General features: G+C 51.6%; 1 protein-coding gene across 2 annotated transcripts in view; it reads left to right on the top strand.

Annotated features, from left to right (window-relative positions):
* LOC111157369 (zinc finger protein 423) overlaps positions 1–19942 on the top strand; it is a 279005-nt gene that overhangs the window by 50815 nt on the left and 208248 nt on the right. For both annotated transcript variants that reach the window (XM_022518720.1, XM_022518721.1), the window contains exon 2: positions 5095–5295. In XM_022518720.1, the coding sequence (XP_022374428.1) occupies positions 5199–5295 (97 nt within the window). In that variant the 5' untranslated portion in view covers positions 5095–5198. The remainder of the gene's footprint in view (positions 1–5094; positions 5296–19942) is intronic.

Below are 19942 nucleotides of genomic sequence, written 5' to 3'. Positions count from 1 at the left end.
GGGTGTCTCTGCCACGCACCCTTTCTATAGGGTCCCACTTGAGTGAAAACCCTTTCTTGTGGGCAGTGGTTCAGTGAGGCTCTTTAAGGCCTGGGGTAGGGCAATCCACTGCTTTCTAATAAAAAGCGGTGAATCGAGAGGGTTTTGTTACTCCTCTCTTTGCTCCTAGAAAGTTCCACGAACCCGTATCTTGGGCTCAGGGACTGTGGGGTGTATGGATGTGGTGTCGTGGGCCCACCAGTGTAAGCATATCCTCTGTCTCCTGCTTTGAGGAAGAAGCTGGCAGGACAGAGTGGCCCCATCATACATTAGGTTGAACCATTTGAGGTGGCCAATATTCGACTTCTTTGACCCATGAAGATGGCAACTTCGTATAGTTCAACCTAATAATACTTATCGAATCGCTTGTGTTAATATTTGGAGACGTGTTTCTTTGAAACCGATCTTTTCATTCAGTTGAACTTGACTGAGTCCCCACCGTGTGTCTGTCTGTCGCAGGGGCTGGGGAGACAGTACCGAGCACAGAGCTCCTGCCGTCATGGAGCTTGTGGTCTGGTAGCAGAGCTTTCCAGCTGTCTGTTTCTCTCTAACAAACCACCCCAAAACTCAATGGGCTAAAAACAATGCTTATTATTTCACACAGTTCTGTGAGCGGAGTGGACTTGGTTGGGGGTCCCCCTTGATATTTCTCGTGTATTTGCCGAGTGAGTTGAATCTGTCATCTGAAGGCTTGTTGGGGTTGGATATCCAAGATGGCGCACTCCCACGGCTGGCACTTGGTACAGTTGGGGGGGCTCTGCTGGTGCTGTCCACTGGAGCAGCTACACTCTTTCCATGTGGCCTGGGCTTCTTGTGGTACGGCAGCCATGGTCTACTCGGTAGTGTCCCGAGAGACCAGGAGATCCCGTGGAAGCTGTAATCCTTCTGACCTAGCCTCAGAAATCCTAGAACATTGCTTTTGTTACATTCTAATGTCAAGGGAGGCACTGCGGCCAGCCAGGCCAAGAGGGCAATTGTGGAGGGGAATTAGATCTCTCTTCCTGATGGGTGAGTGCAGGGTCTCACTACAGAAGAGCACGTGGGATGGGAGGTGTTGCTGGTGCTGTCTTTGGAAAGTGCAGGGTGCCACGGTGGTGGGGGGAGGAAGAAAGTTAACCCACGAAAGCATGAGTGCACATTGTGCCAAAGGGAAAGGCACTATGGGGAAGGAGGACTGGGGATCCATGTGACATTGGTGCTCAGGCCTGGAGGGAACCCTGTTAGCTGGGGGCAGAGTCCCAGCGGAACAAGGGTGTGAAGCCCTGGGCGGAACAAACTTGTAGTTGAAGGGATTGAAAGAAGGTCTGTGTGGCTCCGGGGTAATAAGTCAGTGAGGTCGGCAGAGCCCTTACTGGACCTTCGGGGCTGGGACAAGGACCCTGCAGATGATTGTGAAGGGTTTACAGATTGCTCAATGGTTTTTCATCGAGTCTCTACCGTGGGGAGACTGTATAGCTGGGTGATTAAGCTGGTGGCCTTGCTTTGCACCCGTGTCCTCAGAGAAGGTTCCTGGCACGCAGCAGTTGCTCCAGAAGGGCTAGCTGCTCTTCGTGGACTCCTGGCCAGAGAAGGGCCCAAATGCACATCGGTGTGCACAAGGGTGTGCATGTCCGAGAGCAACTAGGCTGTGAGTGGTCCAGGGGGCAGCGTGGGGCTGGGGAGGTGGGGAGCTCTGACCCCCAGGGAGAGGTCTCCAATCACACCTGCTCAGCTCTGGCCTTCCCAGTCAGCCCCAGGAGGACTGGGGTGGAGCTGAGGGAGGGAAAAGCTTCCAGGGCCTGTTCTCTGGAAGTACTTCCCAGCCCCCGAGGCCCGTGGGGAGAAGAATGAGCCGCTCAGCCTGCTGAGCTTGGCTTCTTCTGGGAGGGGTGGTTGGAGAGACCAGTGGGTCACCTGTCGTTTGGGCCAGAGATCACAGTGTCAGAAACTCGGGGCAGGACTTGGGGTGGGGACTCAGGGCTGGTGGCGGCCTCCGAGCCCTTGCCTTCTCTGTGCTGGTTTGGGCAAGGACTCACAGGGCTGGATGGAGGCAAGACCCCGGACGGGCAGGGCCGCCCCCCATGAGCTCGAGCTGGATCACCGGAGGAACGAAGGTCCATCCATCCATTTAGTCTCTGCGGGCTTCCCGAGTAGCTGCTCCAGAAGGGCCTGCAAATGAGGAGACCCCAAGAGTGTTGCAGGGGATGGCTCTGTCAGAGCTGTCCCCTCCTGGGCCTCGGGGTGGGGGGGCGCTTAGGGCTCCAATAGACCCCAGGCCTGGGGGAAGGGCGTGCTGCTTCACGTCAGAAGTCCCCTGCATGGCTTTGGATGACCCCCTAGAGTCTCTGTTTCCTCCTCTGCAAATGGAAAAATAGCACCCTTTACTCTTTTCCCCTTGTGTGAGGTTCAGAGACCGCGGGCAATGAAAGTGCTTTGCGGGGAGGAAAGCCCAGCCGGATGGAGGAATTCCTGTTTTGAGGTCCTGATTCTGCTGCTGCTGCAGAAGGCCCCTCCAGGACTGGGTCTTCAGGGGGGTCCTGCTCCCCAGCTCCTTCAGGCCACTGGTCTTCTCTCTCTGGCTTCCCGAGGGGTAGGCTGGCGGGCTGTGCGACCCACCCCCCGCCCCGGGACCTCAGAGAATGGGGGAAGCCCCCACCTTTGCTTGCCTCCCCTCCCCTGCCCCTTGGTGCACAGCCACCTTGCCTTCCCATTAGTAGATAGTGGCAGGGGAGGTGACAGTTCCTTAAAACAGATTTATACTCTTGGATGACTTTATGGGTTTTTGCCTTGTAAAAACCCAAGAGTTGACATTCTGATTTATCTACTTCTGAGTCAACAGGATGTACCAGATTTAAAGAGATCAAATGCATTGTAATGTTTGTGGTTCCAGTTGTAGATTAGATGAGCTATTATGGAAAATGCTACCAAGTAAATAGGGCCAGGAAAAAAAAAAAGTAACAAGGGGATAATTTAAATATGTCTATTAAATTGTGTGTTAAGTAAAGTAGCACAAGCGTGGTGCCGAATGTAACTTACTATCTGGAGAGTTGGTGTGGTAGATAAAACCGGAATGATGCTTCTCCCCCGCACCCCCCCCCCACTTCAGAACATTTTTTTTTTTTTTTTTAAGGAAAGAGACTGTAAACTAGGAAATTCAGAGACGGGCGCTTGCCTGTGTAACCGTGGTTGTGTGATGACTTATAATATCGAAGGCTCCAAATGATATTTCTCATTTCTTTGCTTTCTATTTCTTCTCGCCACAGCAGCAGCTGATCAGATTTCCTGAGATAAATATGCTGCCTGGCTTTTAATGGGATTTCTATATTGCCGGGAGTTGGCGTGTTCTGATCATAGAAGAACCTAAAAATTGTACATCCCTTAATTGGTAAGAAGAGAGATGTTGTGATGGGCCACAAATGGAAACATTGATTTTTACTGCTTCCGAGCTGTTGCAAGCAGCGTGTCAGGCCACGTTCCCCGCCATGGAAGGCAGCAGCTGGCGCTCCGATGAGCTGATTTGTGTTCACAGGTTCCTGACGTTGGGTGCTTGGAAGTGTGCGTTTTGTGCAGATGGGAGAAATAGAGCCCTTACAACATTATCTGTTTCTAAATTGAAATATTTACAGGACTGTGGTTTCCACCTCGAATCAAATGCATTCTTTGGTTCGTTTTTCTTTCTTGCTTTGGTGACTGGTCCATGGGGATTTAGAGGTTGTGTGTGGAAGGCATTGGCTGTCACTGCAGTGTTTTAAGCGACACGCTTGTGTGCACACGTGCGGGTCCACGCACCTCTTTACATATACGTGTATGTTTGCAACGAGGTTCTTCCACTTAATAGAGATTTCTCTCTTGGGTTCACCTCAGTGCTGGTTTCTGGATGGGTAGATTGTTTTCCAGGGCATACCGTGGATTTCCCAGTTCAAGTCTCTGCACTTTAATGAAGAAGTTTAATCCACTGACATTTATTGGGATTACTGATATCGTCTCTGTGTTTTATTTACCATGATTTTTTTGCACTTTGATTTACAAGTTCTTGATGTGCCCTATTAATCTCTCAGATTGAGGCTGTGCTCCGTTTCCCAGCTGTGCAGGGAAGGGCAGCAGACAGGAGTTAGGAGGTCGAGTTAAATGTCTTTTGGGTGCTCTGGATATTGGATCCCCCTGCTTGGGTGTCAGGTGCCTCACCTATGAAATGGGAATAACAAGGCTGCCCTGCTTTGTGGGCAGGGGCAGGACTACATGATTGTGTGAACCCCACTTAGCTCTGGGATGTGCAAGCCTGGGAGAGGAGGCTATGCATATGTAATTGAGGCTTTGAAGAAGCATGTGGAACACTACATGAAACACAAGGCATCATTATGGTCATGAACTCAGTTTCCCGTACAGTTTGGCCACTTGTCTGCATAGTGCTAAGCACAGAATAGGTAATTTATTTTACAGAAATTGGTCGGATGATTCCAAAGCTGGTTCTCACTGTCTAGACTAATCCCGGGGCATGAGTGAGGCCTCAGGGGCAGTTGAGTTTGGGATTTGACTATCTGTGGTTTTACAAATGCACATGTTTCCTTGATTCCAGGATCAGGACATCTTTGCAAAGAACTGAGCCGACATCACCACCCTGGGAGGCTAGCCGTGTGGCTGGGGAACTTGGCTAAGAGATCTCCCTTGCTCTGAAATTGCAAGACTCTGGGGGGGAAACGAAATGTTTAGGTGCTTTAGGAGTGGCGGATGGAGGCTCTGGAGAAGTGCGTAAGAGAATTGGGTTTTCAGGAGACAGAATGCAAAGGCATTTTCACCTCCGTGATGGGTCATGACCCCCAGCATCCATGCGCAGGGGGAAGATGACAGGAATTCCCCCTAGAAGATTTGCACCAAGAATTAAAGAATCTAGTTGAGAATTATGGCACTGCACGCTACAAAAAAAACCCATATATTAATATACTGAGAGGTGTCAAGAATAATGGACCCTGGGAGGTAGAGTAATTAAATGTATCTTAATAAATGCCGGGCGATTCTTTTAAAACCCTTTCCCAAAACCCCGTCAGCTGACATGGACTGTATTCTTCCTGTTGGCAGGAGGCCTGGAAGGAGAGCCGGAGTGTGATCGGAAAGCCAGCCGCGCGCTGGAAGACAGGAACAGCGTGACAAGTCAAGAGGAGAGAAATGAGGACGATGAAGACATGGAGGATGAGTCAATTTACACCTGCGATCACTGTCAGCAGGACTTCGAGTGTCTGGCAGACCTGACGGACCACCGGGCCCACCGCTGTCCTGGAGGTAATGTTAAATAGCGCCGGGATTCTGACAGGTGGTTATACGGATAATTGGACATAGCAACAGCTTGAAGCCTCAAGTGAGATTAAAGAATTAATAATGTAATTTTACAGTTAATGTCATTTTATTGTGGTGTCTTGGGTACCCTGTATCCGCCTTTTAAATAAAATTAAAAATAAAAGCAACAGCTTTCTGGCAGGCAGGGAGTCGTGGGAGGAGCCCGGTCGTTCCTCCCCCCAATCTGCCATCTCTAGAGTGTGAGCCCGAAGCAAGTAGGGTCTGCACCCTGGATTTCTGCAAGACTTTTTGGAAACCCAACAATTAAGAGGTTGTTAGTGCAAAGTTAAGTAGCTTAAGTGTGGAAAGCCGTGTGAAGGAGTGAGCTCCGAGGCCGAGCTTGGATGGGATGGGGGGAATTTCAAAGGCCGACAAGAACCCCTCCAGAAAGGGACGTGGTTGCAGTCCTGTGCTCAGCCATCTGCATCTCTGAGGAGAAGAGGTAGCTCGGAGCTCTTCTGCCAGACCTGACTGTGGCCCTGTTTCCTGTGACCTGGAAGCCTCAGAGAAAGGGCCCAAGGCCACGGTTTTATGGGAGCAATTTAAGGCATCATGAGACATGTGCATCTGTGTGTCCGGATCCTGTGGGGTGGATGAATGGGGGCTTGTGTATTGCCTTGGGTGTGGCAGCCATGCTTACGGGGTAGGGGGCTGACATAGTTTCAGGCCCTGAGCGGGGAGTCCAGAACATCTGTGGTCTGACATCCCTCTCCACCGTGTCTTTGGTTGCAAGGCTTTGGATGCCAGGTTGTGGGGAGAGGAACTAAAATATTAGACAGTATTCCAAAGGGAACCTGTCTCCTATTTTTGAGAGGGGGGAACCATTGCTGCTAGGAAGCAGGTTGGGGCTCAAAACTCTAGCTTCTTCTACCTTACATGCCTTTTTAGAAGTTTGAAAGCCAAGTGTTTGGGGAACTATGACTCTCCCTCTAGTGACAGCTGTACCTGCACAGCCTTGGTGAGACAAAACCCCCTATTCTCAGTCTCTGGAGGAAACAGATAACCAAAAACAGTGGACCCAAGAGGATTCTTACAGTTTTGGACTTTTGGGGGGCTCAGCAGACCAAACCCTAGTCATTTGGAATTTGTGCTATTTCAACCACAGGCAGAGGCGATAGCCAACTTAGAAGCTTAGGATCAGAATTGGAGGATATATGGGGTTGGCTTTTCAGGCCCCCCATTTCCTGAGGGGAAATACTGAGGCATGAGAGGGGGCGGTGATTGACCGAGGTCACCTAGGGATTTGGCGGCCGAGCCAGGACCTCTCCAGGACCCTGGGCTGTATATGCTCATCCTGCCTGAGGAAACAGTAGATGGTTTGTGTCTTTCTTGATGTAGCCCAGAACTGAGGTGGTATCAATGATATGGGAATGAAATATTGTTCCTGACTTGAAACACAATCAATGAATTGATCTTCTAATTAAGGGTTAGAAAATACTCTTTATTTTTGAAATGTGAAGGAACACTTGGGGCTCGCCTAGCACCATCCCAGGGCCCCTCAGGGACCCCTGCGAAGTGATGCTGCATTGAGTGTCCATGGCTCTCGGAGTGGGGCCGCATGACCAGCACCACTCAGTTCTTCAGAACCAAGGAGATTCTCTTGTCTCTCTCCACACTTTCGAGAATGGTGATGTTTCCAGGTGGTGAAGGGCCAACGTGAGGCTTCAAGGCTGAATATCGGGGTTCTTTGCTGGAAGTGGTCACTAATCGTGCTTCAGTCCTGGGCAGGCTTCTTTTCCCAGTGGCTTTCACTTCTCTCCATCACCGCAGCCTGGTTGACATCATGATGGCTCTGTCTGCGGGGCCTTCAGCCACTGACTCTCCCGCCTGCTTCCTAGTAGGATCCCACTAATGACCTTCATGGGGACATGGGAGCCAGGAATCCCTAAGCCCTGGGGCATCGGAAGGGAGTCAGAAATTCCTTAAAAGAGTATGGGAAACGACCTTGCCTAATAGCATCCCTGAGAAATTCATTACCGCCCAGGAAAGGTGTGACCCCGTCTGGGAGAGTCTCCCTGACATGGAAGAAGAATGTCAGGAGGGATTTTCCTCAGGTCTTAGGTTCTAAGGATTACCCAGTGACAGGATAAACCCCTGGGAATTGTGTGTGTGTTATTCAAAGCAGGTCCTTACCTCGGCCGCCTGCACACTCTCTGATCTGCCGTGGTTTCCCACTGTGTCCCCAGAGATGTTTCTGGAACTATTGGGGTGGGCATCGGGGCCTGTCTGAGGGGGCTGTGATACCCACTCCAGTCAGAGCTGTCCATGTTAAAAAGTCTTCTATATATTGGGCTGTATATTGGGATATGTGATAATTGGCTTTTGCTTTAAAAACTTGGAACTGGCACAAAAATGCAATAGCAGTCCTCCCGGGCCAGGCTCGGGGGCTGCTGGAGGCTCACCATTGGTCATCCAGCCGCTGGACTGGGGATGGGGCAGGTGGGCAGTGTGGACACTCTGTCCCCCTGGAGGGAAAGGTGGACCCTCAACAGCCTGACAAAGGCCATTTCAGAGAGGACCACACTCTGCCGAGGCTGGGCAGGCTCTGGGTGCTCAGCAGATGTTTCTGAGGGAACAAACAAATCTTGTTTGGAGGGAAGGCAGGGGCCCTCTCCGCTTTTGAGAATTTGGGGCCTAAGGGCAGCGCCACCTGTCAATCCTACTGTCTGTGCCTCCGGGCGTCGGACTTAGGCCTTGGGTGTGAACAACACTCGTCCTCAGTCATTCCCTGCTGGGAGCAGTCACTGCCTGCATGTGGAGACATCTCCTCACCAAGCAGGTGTGTCTTGGGTAGGTGGTGTGTGTTTGTGGGGCGCCATCTTGAATGTGGTTCTTTTAAAGAATTGCTTTAGCAGCGTGACCTCTTGGTTCTTTCTGTCTTTCTGTGGCTGTGGCGGTGGGGGTGGGGCAGTGCCCTGGTTTCGTCAGAATCTGGGAGAGTCGCTGAGGTTTGGAGATTTTCTGAGGTGGTGGGAAGCTCCCCATGGAAGATGGGTTGGGACATTTCCTGCCAGGATGGCATTGGTGGTGTGCAGATGGAGGACAGGCCCCTGGAGCTCTGCACTGAAGAACCCTCCCTTGAGGAGATTCTGGAGCTTGGGAAGGCCCCCTCTCCTCTGTCCCTTCTCAGGAGTGGCTCTGCTGGGGCCAGGAGAGGCTGTCGAACCGTGGACTTCAGAACCCAGATCTCTTCCTTTCTCCCTCTTTCTCTCTCCGTCTTTCTGCATCACTGTCTCTCATTCGCGTCTGAGGAGAAACCAGCCTTAAACCCACAGGGCATCAAACGTGGCATCCTGAGGACACAAAGTGAGATAAACCAAGAGCTGTTGGCTCTGTGGCTGCTCACACCCCTGGAGCTGACTCCTCCTTGTTCTCCTCCAGATCCGGCCCACCGGGGGCCATGTTTGCGGGTCTGGTGTGGGGGGCCCATGCCATTTTGCATTCTGTGTTTCTTGCTGAACGTTTTCTGAATGGATTCCCAGGCTGCGATGTGATCTTCTCCATTATCCCTTTTTCGGGTGGGAGGGGGAGCCCTCTTTTTTTAAGATAGCAGCCCTCAAGCAGATAAAGCTCGGGTGGCTGGTCTTGTGTCCACACACTACAAAAATATGCAATTTAGACCCATCGGCCGGGAGATGAGGAGTTTTACCACAGTGCGGACAGAGGCTGACTTGATGCCTGTGATGGGCTTGTCTGTGCCTCACGGAACCTCATTTGTGGGCCCCGGACGAGGAAATGGCCAGATCGTCTGGTGGCCCTCTGAACTGATGCTAGAAAGTTCCCTTTACTTGGGGCCCTGCTCACTGGGACGATGTCAGAACAGGGAGTGAGCTAAGTTTACGTTGACCCAGTTTGTGAAGTGTCAGCTAAGCACGTGTGGACCCTATAAGCGGTGGCAGGGGGTGTTTTTCATCATCTTCTAGAAGCCCAGAGGACTTCAATTGCTTTAGAAACTATCTCTGGGAACTTCCCGGGGCCCCATGGAAACAGGTATGAGAGGTTTGATTCACCCAGGGGCTGATTCCAATTTTTTATGTGCTCATTGAAGCAGGTCAGCTGTGGACCTTCAGTCTGGATTCAGGGGGAATGTTTTACGGCTTTCTGGTATGAAGACTACCTTTTAAGGAGACTCTGTGATTTAGACTGACTGCTGCTTTGGCCCAAATTAATGAGGCTGACTGCCCGAGGACATTTGGGTGCTGGGTCTGTGCTGTTGTAATGTTTTACATCTCACTCGAGTAGGGACGCTCCTCATTCTGTTAGGACTGGGCTGTCAGCAGGGGTGCGCACTGTGCCAGTTGTGGAACCTGACAGGTCCCCAGGGCTGGAGCACTTGACAAGCTTTTGGAGATCCCTAGCCTCTTTGCTAAAGGCACCACGGGTGTGATTAGGGTTTTCATTGTTGGTAGGGAGAGGCAGATGGAGTCTCTTTAGAAAGACTGAGGTTTCTAACTCTGGGCTCGTCTAGGCACTTGCTCTATAGACTAGAAATTGTCTTCAGTACCAGGTTGAAGCCAAGCATGTGTTTCTTCCTCCAGGCACCATTGGGGGATCTCCGAAGCAGACCAGGCTCCTCACTGGGCACAGTGAGGCATCCTTGAAGTACACGGGGTCCCTGCCACCCCCCAGGGCTCCACGTGTGGGCCGCAGCCTCCCTGATTGCTCTCCCCACAGCCCCACCTCCGACATAGTGCACGGCATGGGTCAGATTCTGTGGTTATTCTGCAATAGTTTTTTTTTTTTTTTTTAAGATTTTTAAAATTTATTTGAGAGAGAATGAATGAGTGGTGGGGAGGGGCAGAGAGAGATGGAGAAACAGACTGGGCACTGAGCAGAGAGTCTGATTCGGTGCTTGATCCCAGGACCCTGAGATCATGACCTGAGCTGAAGGGAGACACTAACCGACTGAGCCACCCAGGCGCCCTGAGCGATAATTTTTAATTTGTTCATCGCTGGTCTCCCCCACTACTTTGAGCTTTTTGAGGACAAGAACCATGTCCGTTTTGTTCCCTCTTATGCCCTAGCCCAATGCCTGGCACACAGTGGTGCTTATTAATACGTGCTTGTTGGATGAAGGAATGAGGCCACCTAGTCCTCCTAACGGTCCCAGCTGGGAGAATCTGTTTTTCACCATTCATCCCCATTTTACACATCAGGAAGCTGAGGCTCAGAGAGTTAGGGGATCTTGGTGAAGGTTACAGAGCTTGAGCTAAGATTCGAGGTCTGAACAGCTCACCCAGAGAACATAGACTGGGGACAGTGAATGATTTCCAACTAAATTCCAGACAGACACGGCTTTTTTGAATGCTCAACTTAAAAAAAAAAATGATGGAGATGGAGAGGGATTTGTTCAAATAGCAACAGCAAAAGAATATGCTCCCTGTGGGTTAATTTTGCTGCTCCCCCTTTGGCTGCCCCCACTTCCTGAGGACTGGGACCGAGGCGTGTTTCCCCAGCCTCTTCGGAAAGGCAGACCCGCCTTTTCTGGCGAAGGTGAAACGCTGCTGTGTAAAAAGCTGGGTGGAAAGTTAATTACACCCTGGTTTGTTCAGCTGTGGCCAGAGTGACCTGTGGGCCCTAATTACGGGGCTGGGGCTGTGTGAAGGCTGGCATCTTTGCCAGCCTCGTTCCTGTCCACTGGCTGGCGGGATCTTGCCTTTGTGTGTTGGCTCAGGCCCTTTCTCGCTCCGACAGCATGAGTGGGGGTGGTCCTTGCCTCATTGCTTGGGGCGCCCCTCCTACTGGTTCCATTTGGGCAGAGCGGAGTCGGCACGGGCAGCCGCAGGGCAGTGCACTGCCAAGTGCACAGGTGCAGGGCGTGAGCTCCTTCTGCCCACGGGGAGCGTGCATGGCACCTTGGTGTCAGCCGGCGTCTCACAGTGCAAAAGGCCTGGGGGCTTGAGCACAATTAATCCCCCCACATCAAGAGCTTTCCTGCATGCAAACAGCATCCAGCTAGAAAACATGGAGCAAGGAAGGCTCCTGCTCACGGCAGTCACGGAAGGTATAAAGACCAGGCAACAGACCCGGGAAGCCACATTCAAATGGTTGGAGAGGACAAACAAGCCAGCAATATCAGCTACGGAAGGACACAAAAGACTTAACTAAATGAGGAGGCAGACCTTCTTCTTGGGTGGAAAGATTCAATATCGTAAATAGGTCAGTTTCCCCTCGGTGAACCTGTTAACTTTAGGTTAGCCTGTGAAAATAACAGTGGGATTGGTTTAGAAATGGATGAGCTGATTCTGAAGTTCATTAGGAAGGAGAGACATCAGGGAGAGGAAGGGAGATCCTGATTGAGAGGAGCGATGGGAAGGACTGGTCACCAGGCCAGATTGTCGAACACGTTCTGAAGCCATAGGAATCCGAGTGGTGTGGGAGAGATGAAGGCCCGGAAAAGAAAGCGGAAAGGGATGTGAACGGAGCTGGAAACGCAGTGTGTGAGAGGTGTCAGTGTGTGTCGGCGGAGACAGGTGGGTCACTCAGTAATCGGGATTGGGCTGGTGTGGAGCCATCTCGGGGAATGGAAATTGGATCCCTCTCCTCCAAAAGCCAAAACAAATCCCAAATGGATCAGAAATCTAAACAGAAAAAGAAGACTTGAAAAGACTAAAGGAAAACATAAGTGGGCTTTTAAAGAATATGAGAGGATCAGAGTGGGGAAGCCTTTTCTAAACATAACAGTAAAACAAAAGTCAAATATTTGGCCACATAAAAATAGAACATTTCTGCATAGCCAAAACCGTGATAAATCAAACCAAAGACACGTATCACGGGCAAAAAATATTTTTTCTTAATGTGTAAGAAACCCCTACCAACACTAAGAAAAGAACCAATAAATCGACAGGAAAGCAGGGTGAAGTCTGGGCTGCCTGAGGCCAACCCCTTCTCAGAACGGTTGCTGCCCCTCTGATCTTCAGATATTTTGAATATCTCCCACGCGCAAAGAACAGAAGTGGAACCGGAAAACGATGTATTAGTGAGCTCTTACACATTTAGGAAGAAACCTTCTTTAGGAGAAGAGAACCATACATTTTTTTTTTTTAAAAAAGATATATTTATTCATTTGAGAGCTCGAGAGAGCTCAAGAGAGTGAGAGTGGGGGTGGCCGAGTGGGAGTGGGAGGAGGGGCAGACGCAGGGGGAGTGAGGATCTCAAGCAGACCCCAGGCAGAACCCAGTGGCATGGGGCTTCATCTCACAACCCTGAGTTCATGACCGGAGCCAAAATTAAGAGTCACCCCGGTGCCCCGAGAACTGGTAATTTAGCCCGCGAGAAACTACCTACCATTTTTAACCTACCAGATTGGCAAAGACCAACATGTTCACCAGCCCATTGTGCTGGTAAGGACATATAGCCTAGATGCCAAGATGTGGAGTCTTGTTCTCCTCTCTGTCCCCAGGGTGGCCTTGGCCGATCGCTAGAACACGTAGTAGGTGTTCAAGAAGAGTTTGCGGATTTTGTCCCCAGGGAGGTCGCAGCCTCTGTGGGGCAAGAGCTTTGAACCATAAGGCAGCCTGTGGCAATGCCATGGGTAAAGGGCCCGTAGGTGTGAGGTTGTAAAAAGAAAGGCTCCATGAACCATGCCTGGACACAGTAGGTCTTCAATTAATGCATCATCAGCAGGGGGAGTTATAGAAGAAAGAGACAATCTACTCTTCGAACAAGTACTGAGCATGTACTGCGTGTAGGAACTCTTCTGGATGCTGGGGATGGAGGAACTGTTTATTTCCATGAAAGGTAATACAGTGGAGAAGGTATTCACATCACAAAAGCATTCCATGACTTGTAAGGTGCTGAGTCCTAGGCGGCCTATTTATTTTTTAAATTTTTTATAGAGTTTTAAACATTTTTTTAAATTTATTTGTCAGAGAGAGAGAGAGAGCGCGCACAAGCAGGCAGAGGCAGAGGGAGAAGCAGGTTTCATGCTGAGCAAGGAGCCTGATGCAAGACTCGATCCCGGGACCCTGGGATCATGACTCGAGCTGAAGGCAGCTACTTAACAGACTGAGCCAGCCACTTGCCTGTTTAAAGGAGGCTTTCCCAGGGCCTTTAAAAGATGCTTCCTGGCGCACCTGGTGGGTGCAGTTGGTTCAGCATCTGACTCTCGGGTTCGGCTTAGGGTGTAATCTCAGGGTCACGAGATCGAGCCCCGTGCGAGGCTCTGCGCTGAGTGGGAAGTCTACTGGGGATTCTCTCTTTCCCTCTGCCCCTCCCTCCACCCTTGTGTGTGCTCTTGCTCTCTCTCTGTGTCTCAAGAATAAATAAGTAAATAATAAAGAAAGTAAATAAATAAAAGGGGCTTCCATGAACATAGACGTCGTGCCCACACCTCTCTGAGAGGGTGCTGACTTTCTGTGCTGGCCTGCGACTGCGCTGCCGTTTTGGAGGAAAGCAGACGGGTATGGCGAGCAACCAGCCAGTCTGGGTCTGCCTGGCCCATGGTGAGACCAGAACCTTCCCTAAATTGCCTGTCCCTGCCCTCCGAGTCCCTTGCTATGAGGTGCGTGGGGCTGTGGTTTTCTCTGGGCTCGGGCCTTGGGTCCTGGCTCCTGGCGGACCTGTGGAGGGGAGTTGGTTTTAGGGGCTGACGTCATTCCTTGCCTCCTGGGAGGCCTGCAGGGGTATAGAATGTATCCCCCTTGCCTTGATCATGTGGAGCAAACGCTGCTATCACCTTGTGGAGCCTGTAGGTCTCTCCAGAAATCGGACACCACATCTAACAATATAGAAGTCAGGGGTCAAGGTGGGAAGAATCCACACATCTCTTGGTTTCCGCGGGAAACAGTGTGTCCATGGGTGTGTTACAAGGCTTCTAAGTGCTTTCCAAAGTGGGGAGGATCTTCTCCTACTATCCCACCCAGCTAGCCTGACTACCTCGATGTGCCCAAGGGTGGATTTTTTTGTGTCTGGGGGTGGACCAGAGTGGAATTCAGGTGTGGTGCCCGACACGGGGAAGGAGTCTGCTGCAAACACCCTCTGGGATGAGCCTCAGTGAGGAGACCCTGGAGAGGTCTTGGGAGAGTGAAAGGGACTGGCCTGGGACTGGCCCACTCTGGATCCTGGTTTCCTGGTTTCCTTCCCTGGCAGCAGCCGAACCTTCTGCTGGTTTCCTGTTGTTAGGACCAGGATGTACACCCAGCGGGACCTCAAGGTCCTGGGAGGAAAAGACAAACCCCAAGCTGGTGTTCAGGCTGGTTGCGTGTATATTTCTGGGTCCAGTCTGCTGTCATCCATTCCAGCTTGGAAGTTTCTAGAAGGTAGATGTCATGCCAGGAGGTTGTGATACCATACCTACTGTGAGTCTGGGGCTATGTGTGTGTGTGCGTGTGTGTGTGTGTGTGTGTGTGTTTGTGAGACAGAGACACAGAGTTTCTATTAACAAGGAATGTATAATCTAGCTAGAAAGTGAAGTTGCCATGATCCTTTGGGTTGCCTGGCACATAGTAGATCCTCAATTAATGTGCTGTCTGTATACTCAACTCCAGCTGACAAGTCAAAAAAAAAATGCAGATTCATTGGCTCAGGGAACTGAGAAGTAAGGCTAGCTTCAAGCATGACCCTCCAAGGACACACTTCAAGGTTGTCTCTACAAACCCCATACCCAAGTGTTCAGTGGCAGGGGTGCTGCCTCCAGGACCCCCCCACCCCCGCTTCCTCAGAGAAAGAGCAGCCTCTTTCCGATTGCCAGGACAGAAGTCCTCAGGTTGACTCGTAGAGGAGCAAGCAGCCAGGACCAAGGCTTATCCCTGAGAGCGTCCCTGAGGCCGGGTGGGGGGAGACAGCCCTGTATAGTAGCTACACTCGGGCTGGTGGGAGTTGGAGCCACCTCCATCTAGACCCCTGGGACTGAGAATTGGGGAGTGGGCTCCCAGGATGTCTTCTGTAGGAGGAAGGAGGGACATGTGGGCAAACTTGGAGGAGTATAATCGTTGATTCAAATGCCAGATAGCCCAGCACCGATGGTCAAGTCCATTCACTTTGCTCTTGATGGGATCTAGCGATCTCATCTCAGAATTTTAGGGGGGCAGTTTCCTGAAAGATCACCTAGCTCAGTGCCTTCTAACCCTATTCTCAAACCCTTATTCTCAACATAGCTGGTGCATAAAGCCGGTCAATGTAGAGTGCCCTTAGGCTGTCTGAAAACCTGGACTGGGCCAGGCTCTTCAGTGAGGTAGGACTTAGGACTTGTCTAAGGTCACACAGGGAGGTGGTGGCTTAGTGGGTGCGCCCCCCCTTTCCCCAGGAGGTGGCTGGTAATACCTAGGAGGCAGTGCAGCTCCCAGGACGGACAGGGGACAGGGGCTGGACCCACAAACCTCACATCATCTGGACTGGACGTTTTCTTTGTTTGCTTCTTGCGGAAGACTGACTAGAGCACTTGAATTCTTATAAACTTCCTGGAAGTTGTGCCCCTCCCTGGGGGGGGGGGGTCCCACAGAAGCTGGCCTGCCCTCCCTTCCCTGATCCTGACCCTTTGGGGGCAGAGTTCTGGGAGAAGCAAGTCATGTCCTGGAGGCATCCCCCGGCTGCTGGGGCTCCGGGACATCGTGTCCAGCCTTGGGCCCAGGCTGGAGAGAGGCTGGGCAGCCATCGGGCGGGTCTGGTCTTGAGGCTTGAGTGGCTCAGGTGCCCAGATGGTGTGTGTGGGGGGAAGCTATGAAATCAGTCTGCGGTGCGGGCTCCTGAGAAACCCAGGGTGACCCCAAGTCATATCACCCACCATCAGCTTCAAGGGGAAGGAGGAGGCAGATAAAGCATTCCAAAATCGCAATACCAAGATGTTTTTCTTTATTCTATTGGTATTTCAGTAAGAAGTGTTTTCCCCCGATGGATACATGTATACTCTCCAAATCTCAGCGTCACTGAGCAAACCCAAGGTCCATTATGTGCACTCAGGTCAATCCCTTTCCTGTCAAGACTACAGTTCCGTTAGTCCAGCCCTCCTTGCTCCTGTCTGACACCGCTGTCACTGATGGTCAGGATACAGGGACCAGAACCCTTCGGAGAAGCCCTGGTGCTTTCTCCTAGAGGTGCGTGTGGGTTCCTCAATCTGTTGGGCGTAAAGACCTGACAGTTGTGTTTCCCGAGTACTCAATCTTGGTTTCCTCCAATTTGAGGTTTGAAAAGCTTGGAGAAAATGCCTGTCAGTGAAGATCGGAATAACCTCCAGCTGGATCCTGACCTGGTTTGGGGGTACAAGGGGCAACTAGAAAGTATTGTTCTCCAAGACTCCTTTATTAGAGCTGAAAGCTATCAATGGTCTTTTCCTGTGTCCCTTGCCTAGGCTACAACTCCCCGCGCCCAAAAGAACAAAATAAACTACTGCTCAGAAGAAAAATGTGTTCTGTAGAGCCACAGCACCCCCTGGTATGTATTCATTCATTCATAGGGTCACTTTTTACAGCACCTACTATGAGCTGGGAACTATTTCAGGCACAGGGGATAGAGTTGTGAGTGAAAGGGGCAGTGGTTTCCAGCCTTCTGGAGCACGTAGCACCTCGCTGGCTTTGGCCACAAGATTCCTAAACTGACCCCTATGTAGTTATTTTGTTCTAAAGAACCGGCCAGTTCCCTCTGCGGTGTAGCTGAGTGCCGGCCAAGGCCCGTGTGAGCCGTGTGAGCGGGGAAAACAAGTAGCGGGTTCCCTGCCAAAACGGTTAGTGTGCTCGGAGGCTGTGTCAGCAGAAGCAGGACGGGGACGCAAGAGCTCAGTTCTACATGTTGTTGGAGAGACCAGGGCTAGGAGGGGTTTGGGGGAAGATGGAGGGGGGGGCGGTGGTCCTCAAAGCCATGCTTGAGCCATGTTTGGGAAGTTTGGCTTCTTGGTGGTTGGTGTCAGGAAACTCAACCCTAATTTGCCTCAGTCAAGTAGGGGAATTTAGTGGCTCAGGTAACTAGAAAATGCAGAAGTAGTCAGCACTAGCTTTAGGTGCGGCTAGATCCAGGGACCCTGACAAAGACCTGGGAACCCGGTCTTCCTGTGTCTCCTGGCTCTGATGAATGGAAGCTGTTTTGGCTTTTGGCTCAGGCAGAATGGAGTGCTCCAAATGGCAGACCCAGAGATGTTCCGCAGAGGAAATCAGGGTGCTGCTAGCAGAAGAACGGGGCGACGGGGGGATGGTGAATGCTGTCAGGCTGCATCAGCCCAGAGAGGGAAGGAGCTTATGCCATTTAATCAGAGTCCAGAGTAGATGACCTGACTTGCAGGGGTTGGGGGACAGTGAGCATGGCCAGTCCCACCCATACAGTGGTCAGCTGCCTCTGATGGCGATCCGGTGGCTGATAGCTTTCCTATCACTTCCAGATAGAATTTATGGATGCACAGGGCTGAACAGTGGGAGCTCTGTTCAAAGCAGCGGGGGAGCCAGAGGGAACAAGGGCATCATATAAAGGTGCTCTTTATATGTGGGCCAGAGTGAGTGTCCCTGTGGCCCCTTGAATGGGTCTTGGTTCTGTTCCTAGAGCACCAAGATTAACTGAGAGAGGGGTTCCTCCAAACCTCGAGATCCTGTGATTGGCAACCCTTAAATGACACCCTAAACTCAGGAAAATAAAGAACATCCCCAAACAAAACGAGAAATCAACCAAATTTATCTCCTGCTGGCTGGGGCGTGTGGTTCAGGGAGTGCAGACAGCAGGGGATCGGCCTGGCCTGGTCTTAGAGAGGGAGTCATCCACTGCTTGCGACGCTGTGGCAAAGGCTTGGTGGGGCTGGGGATACGGGTGCGGGTGGGGGAGGGGCCGGGGGTGCGGGTTGGGGGGCGCGGTTTCCGGACCGGCAAAGAGCAAGGAAATCTGAAATTTAACTCTGGCACTGGTCTAAAATAAAGCTGAACTATTGGTTGAATGTTTTGGCAGTGTTTTTAAACACTGTGTGCCAGCTCGGGGAAAAATGTACAGGGGATTATAAAATGCTTCATTTTGTGTTAAACAGTTTTATTTTGGCGTTGACTGGCTAGAATTTGGCTGCCGTTGGGAATGACATCATTGCTCTGGGAAAGGGGCATCTAGGAGGACTGGGGCTGTGGGGCGCTGGGCAGGTGGGGGGAGCACACACACCCCGGGCGCCTCCCCTACCCCGCCCCGCTGGATGCCGGAAGTCTCTGCCTGGCCATGTGATTGGCTGTTTGTGTCAGCACTGCCAAGTGGCAGAGGGTGACAAGGCCAGATCTCCTGGAGCAGGTCTGCCCCCTTGGAGGACTGGTAGGGGCTGAGTGGTGAGGAAGTGGCAAGGAGGTATCTGAGGGCTGGGAGTAGGGAGTCTGGGGAGGAGAGACGGTTGGCATCTGTCTGTGGCCTTCCAGCTGCTTCCCCGCATCTGTTCCCAGGGCAGCTTCAGCCCGACTCTGCCCCTCTCCTGGTGCACTCAGAATGAATCCATTTCATGGACCCGGGCCTGCCTCTCCTGGCCTCTCCCTGTTCTTCCCCTTGAGATTGCTTATTCCTGCCCCAGGGCCTTTGTTCCACCTCTCCTCTCCACCGGGATGCTCTTTCAGGTTTTCACAAGGATCGCTCCTTTGCTTCCTCGTGGGACTTAGCTGCAGTGTCCCCTGCACAGGGAGGCCCTCTTTGATGGTCCCGCTCCTCAGCCAGGGTTGTTCTCCTTCACTGTCTATCGCATCATCCCCTTTGATGTCCTTTCTGGCGGTTCTTTTTATTTGACATTTGCTTTCTGGGCTTTGCTATTAGAAGGTGACCCTCTTGAGAACAGTGTTATGCTCTGTCTTTCTCGTGTCTGGATCTGTCTCTGGCCTACCACGGGGCTCAGCTCACAGTAGGTGCTCAGAAAATAGCTATTGAATGATTTGTGGGAAGTGATGCGGGTGGTGCCAGGTTGTTCCACTTGTCACTCCTATGCGTGGCTAAGGCCCAGGGATTCTTGGGGACAGTCTCCCGTGGTCTGGAGAGGAGCCTCACTTCCTCTCCAATGTCACCATGCCACCACACCTCCTACACACCTCCCTTCCTGCCTCAGAAACTTCTTCCCACTTGCTTCCCGAGACCGTAAAACAAACCAGAGTTTGTGCGTCACTCTTCCAGGGGATATGGATGTTTTGCATGCTAGATTTCTAGTTTTTTATGAAGTGCCTACTGTGTGCCAAACCCCAGTAAGGTGTTAGGATTAGCAGGACTCTGCCCTCAGGAAGCTTTTGTCCTGGCTGGCGGGGGAGATGGGTAATGCAGAGGTAGATGGACAAATGCATAACAAGGCCTGGGATGCACACAGGGAGCACGGGAGGACCGTAGGTCCCTGGGATGGGATTCGAGGAGCCCCAGTGGACAGTCTGTATCTCGGGGGGTCCAGCCAGGGTAGTTTGTTAACCCGAGGAAGGGGTGGCAGAGCTGCAGGGAGAAGTGCTGAGTCACAGAGGGAAGGGCCTGGGGCGAAAGGGGAGGAAGGGGCATGGGTACCTAAGGAGGCTTTGCCCGCTGACCACCTTTGCCACGGGCCACTTGCCTCACCACTGATTTTTTTTTTTTTTTTGAAATTTCCTGTCACTCTCACTGATGACATATTTTACACTGCATCCTCTAACGGCTTTTTATCACCATCTTTGCAAACACCTTGTGTCGACACATTTACTTAAAA

This window comes from Enhydra lutris, unplaced genomic scaffold, assembly GCF_002288905.1.
Source record: "Enhydra lutris kenyoni isolate GAN:26980312 unplaced genomic scaffold, ASM228890v2 scaffoldscaffold54, whole genome shotgun sequence".
Classification (NCBI taxonomy): Eukaryota; Metazoa; Chordata; class Mammalia; order Carnivora; family Mustelidae; genus Enhydra; species Enhydra lutris.
Note: the sequence above shows the minus strand (reverse complement) of the source record. Positions and strands in the feature narration are given on the sequence as shown.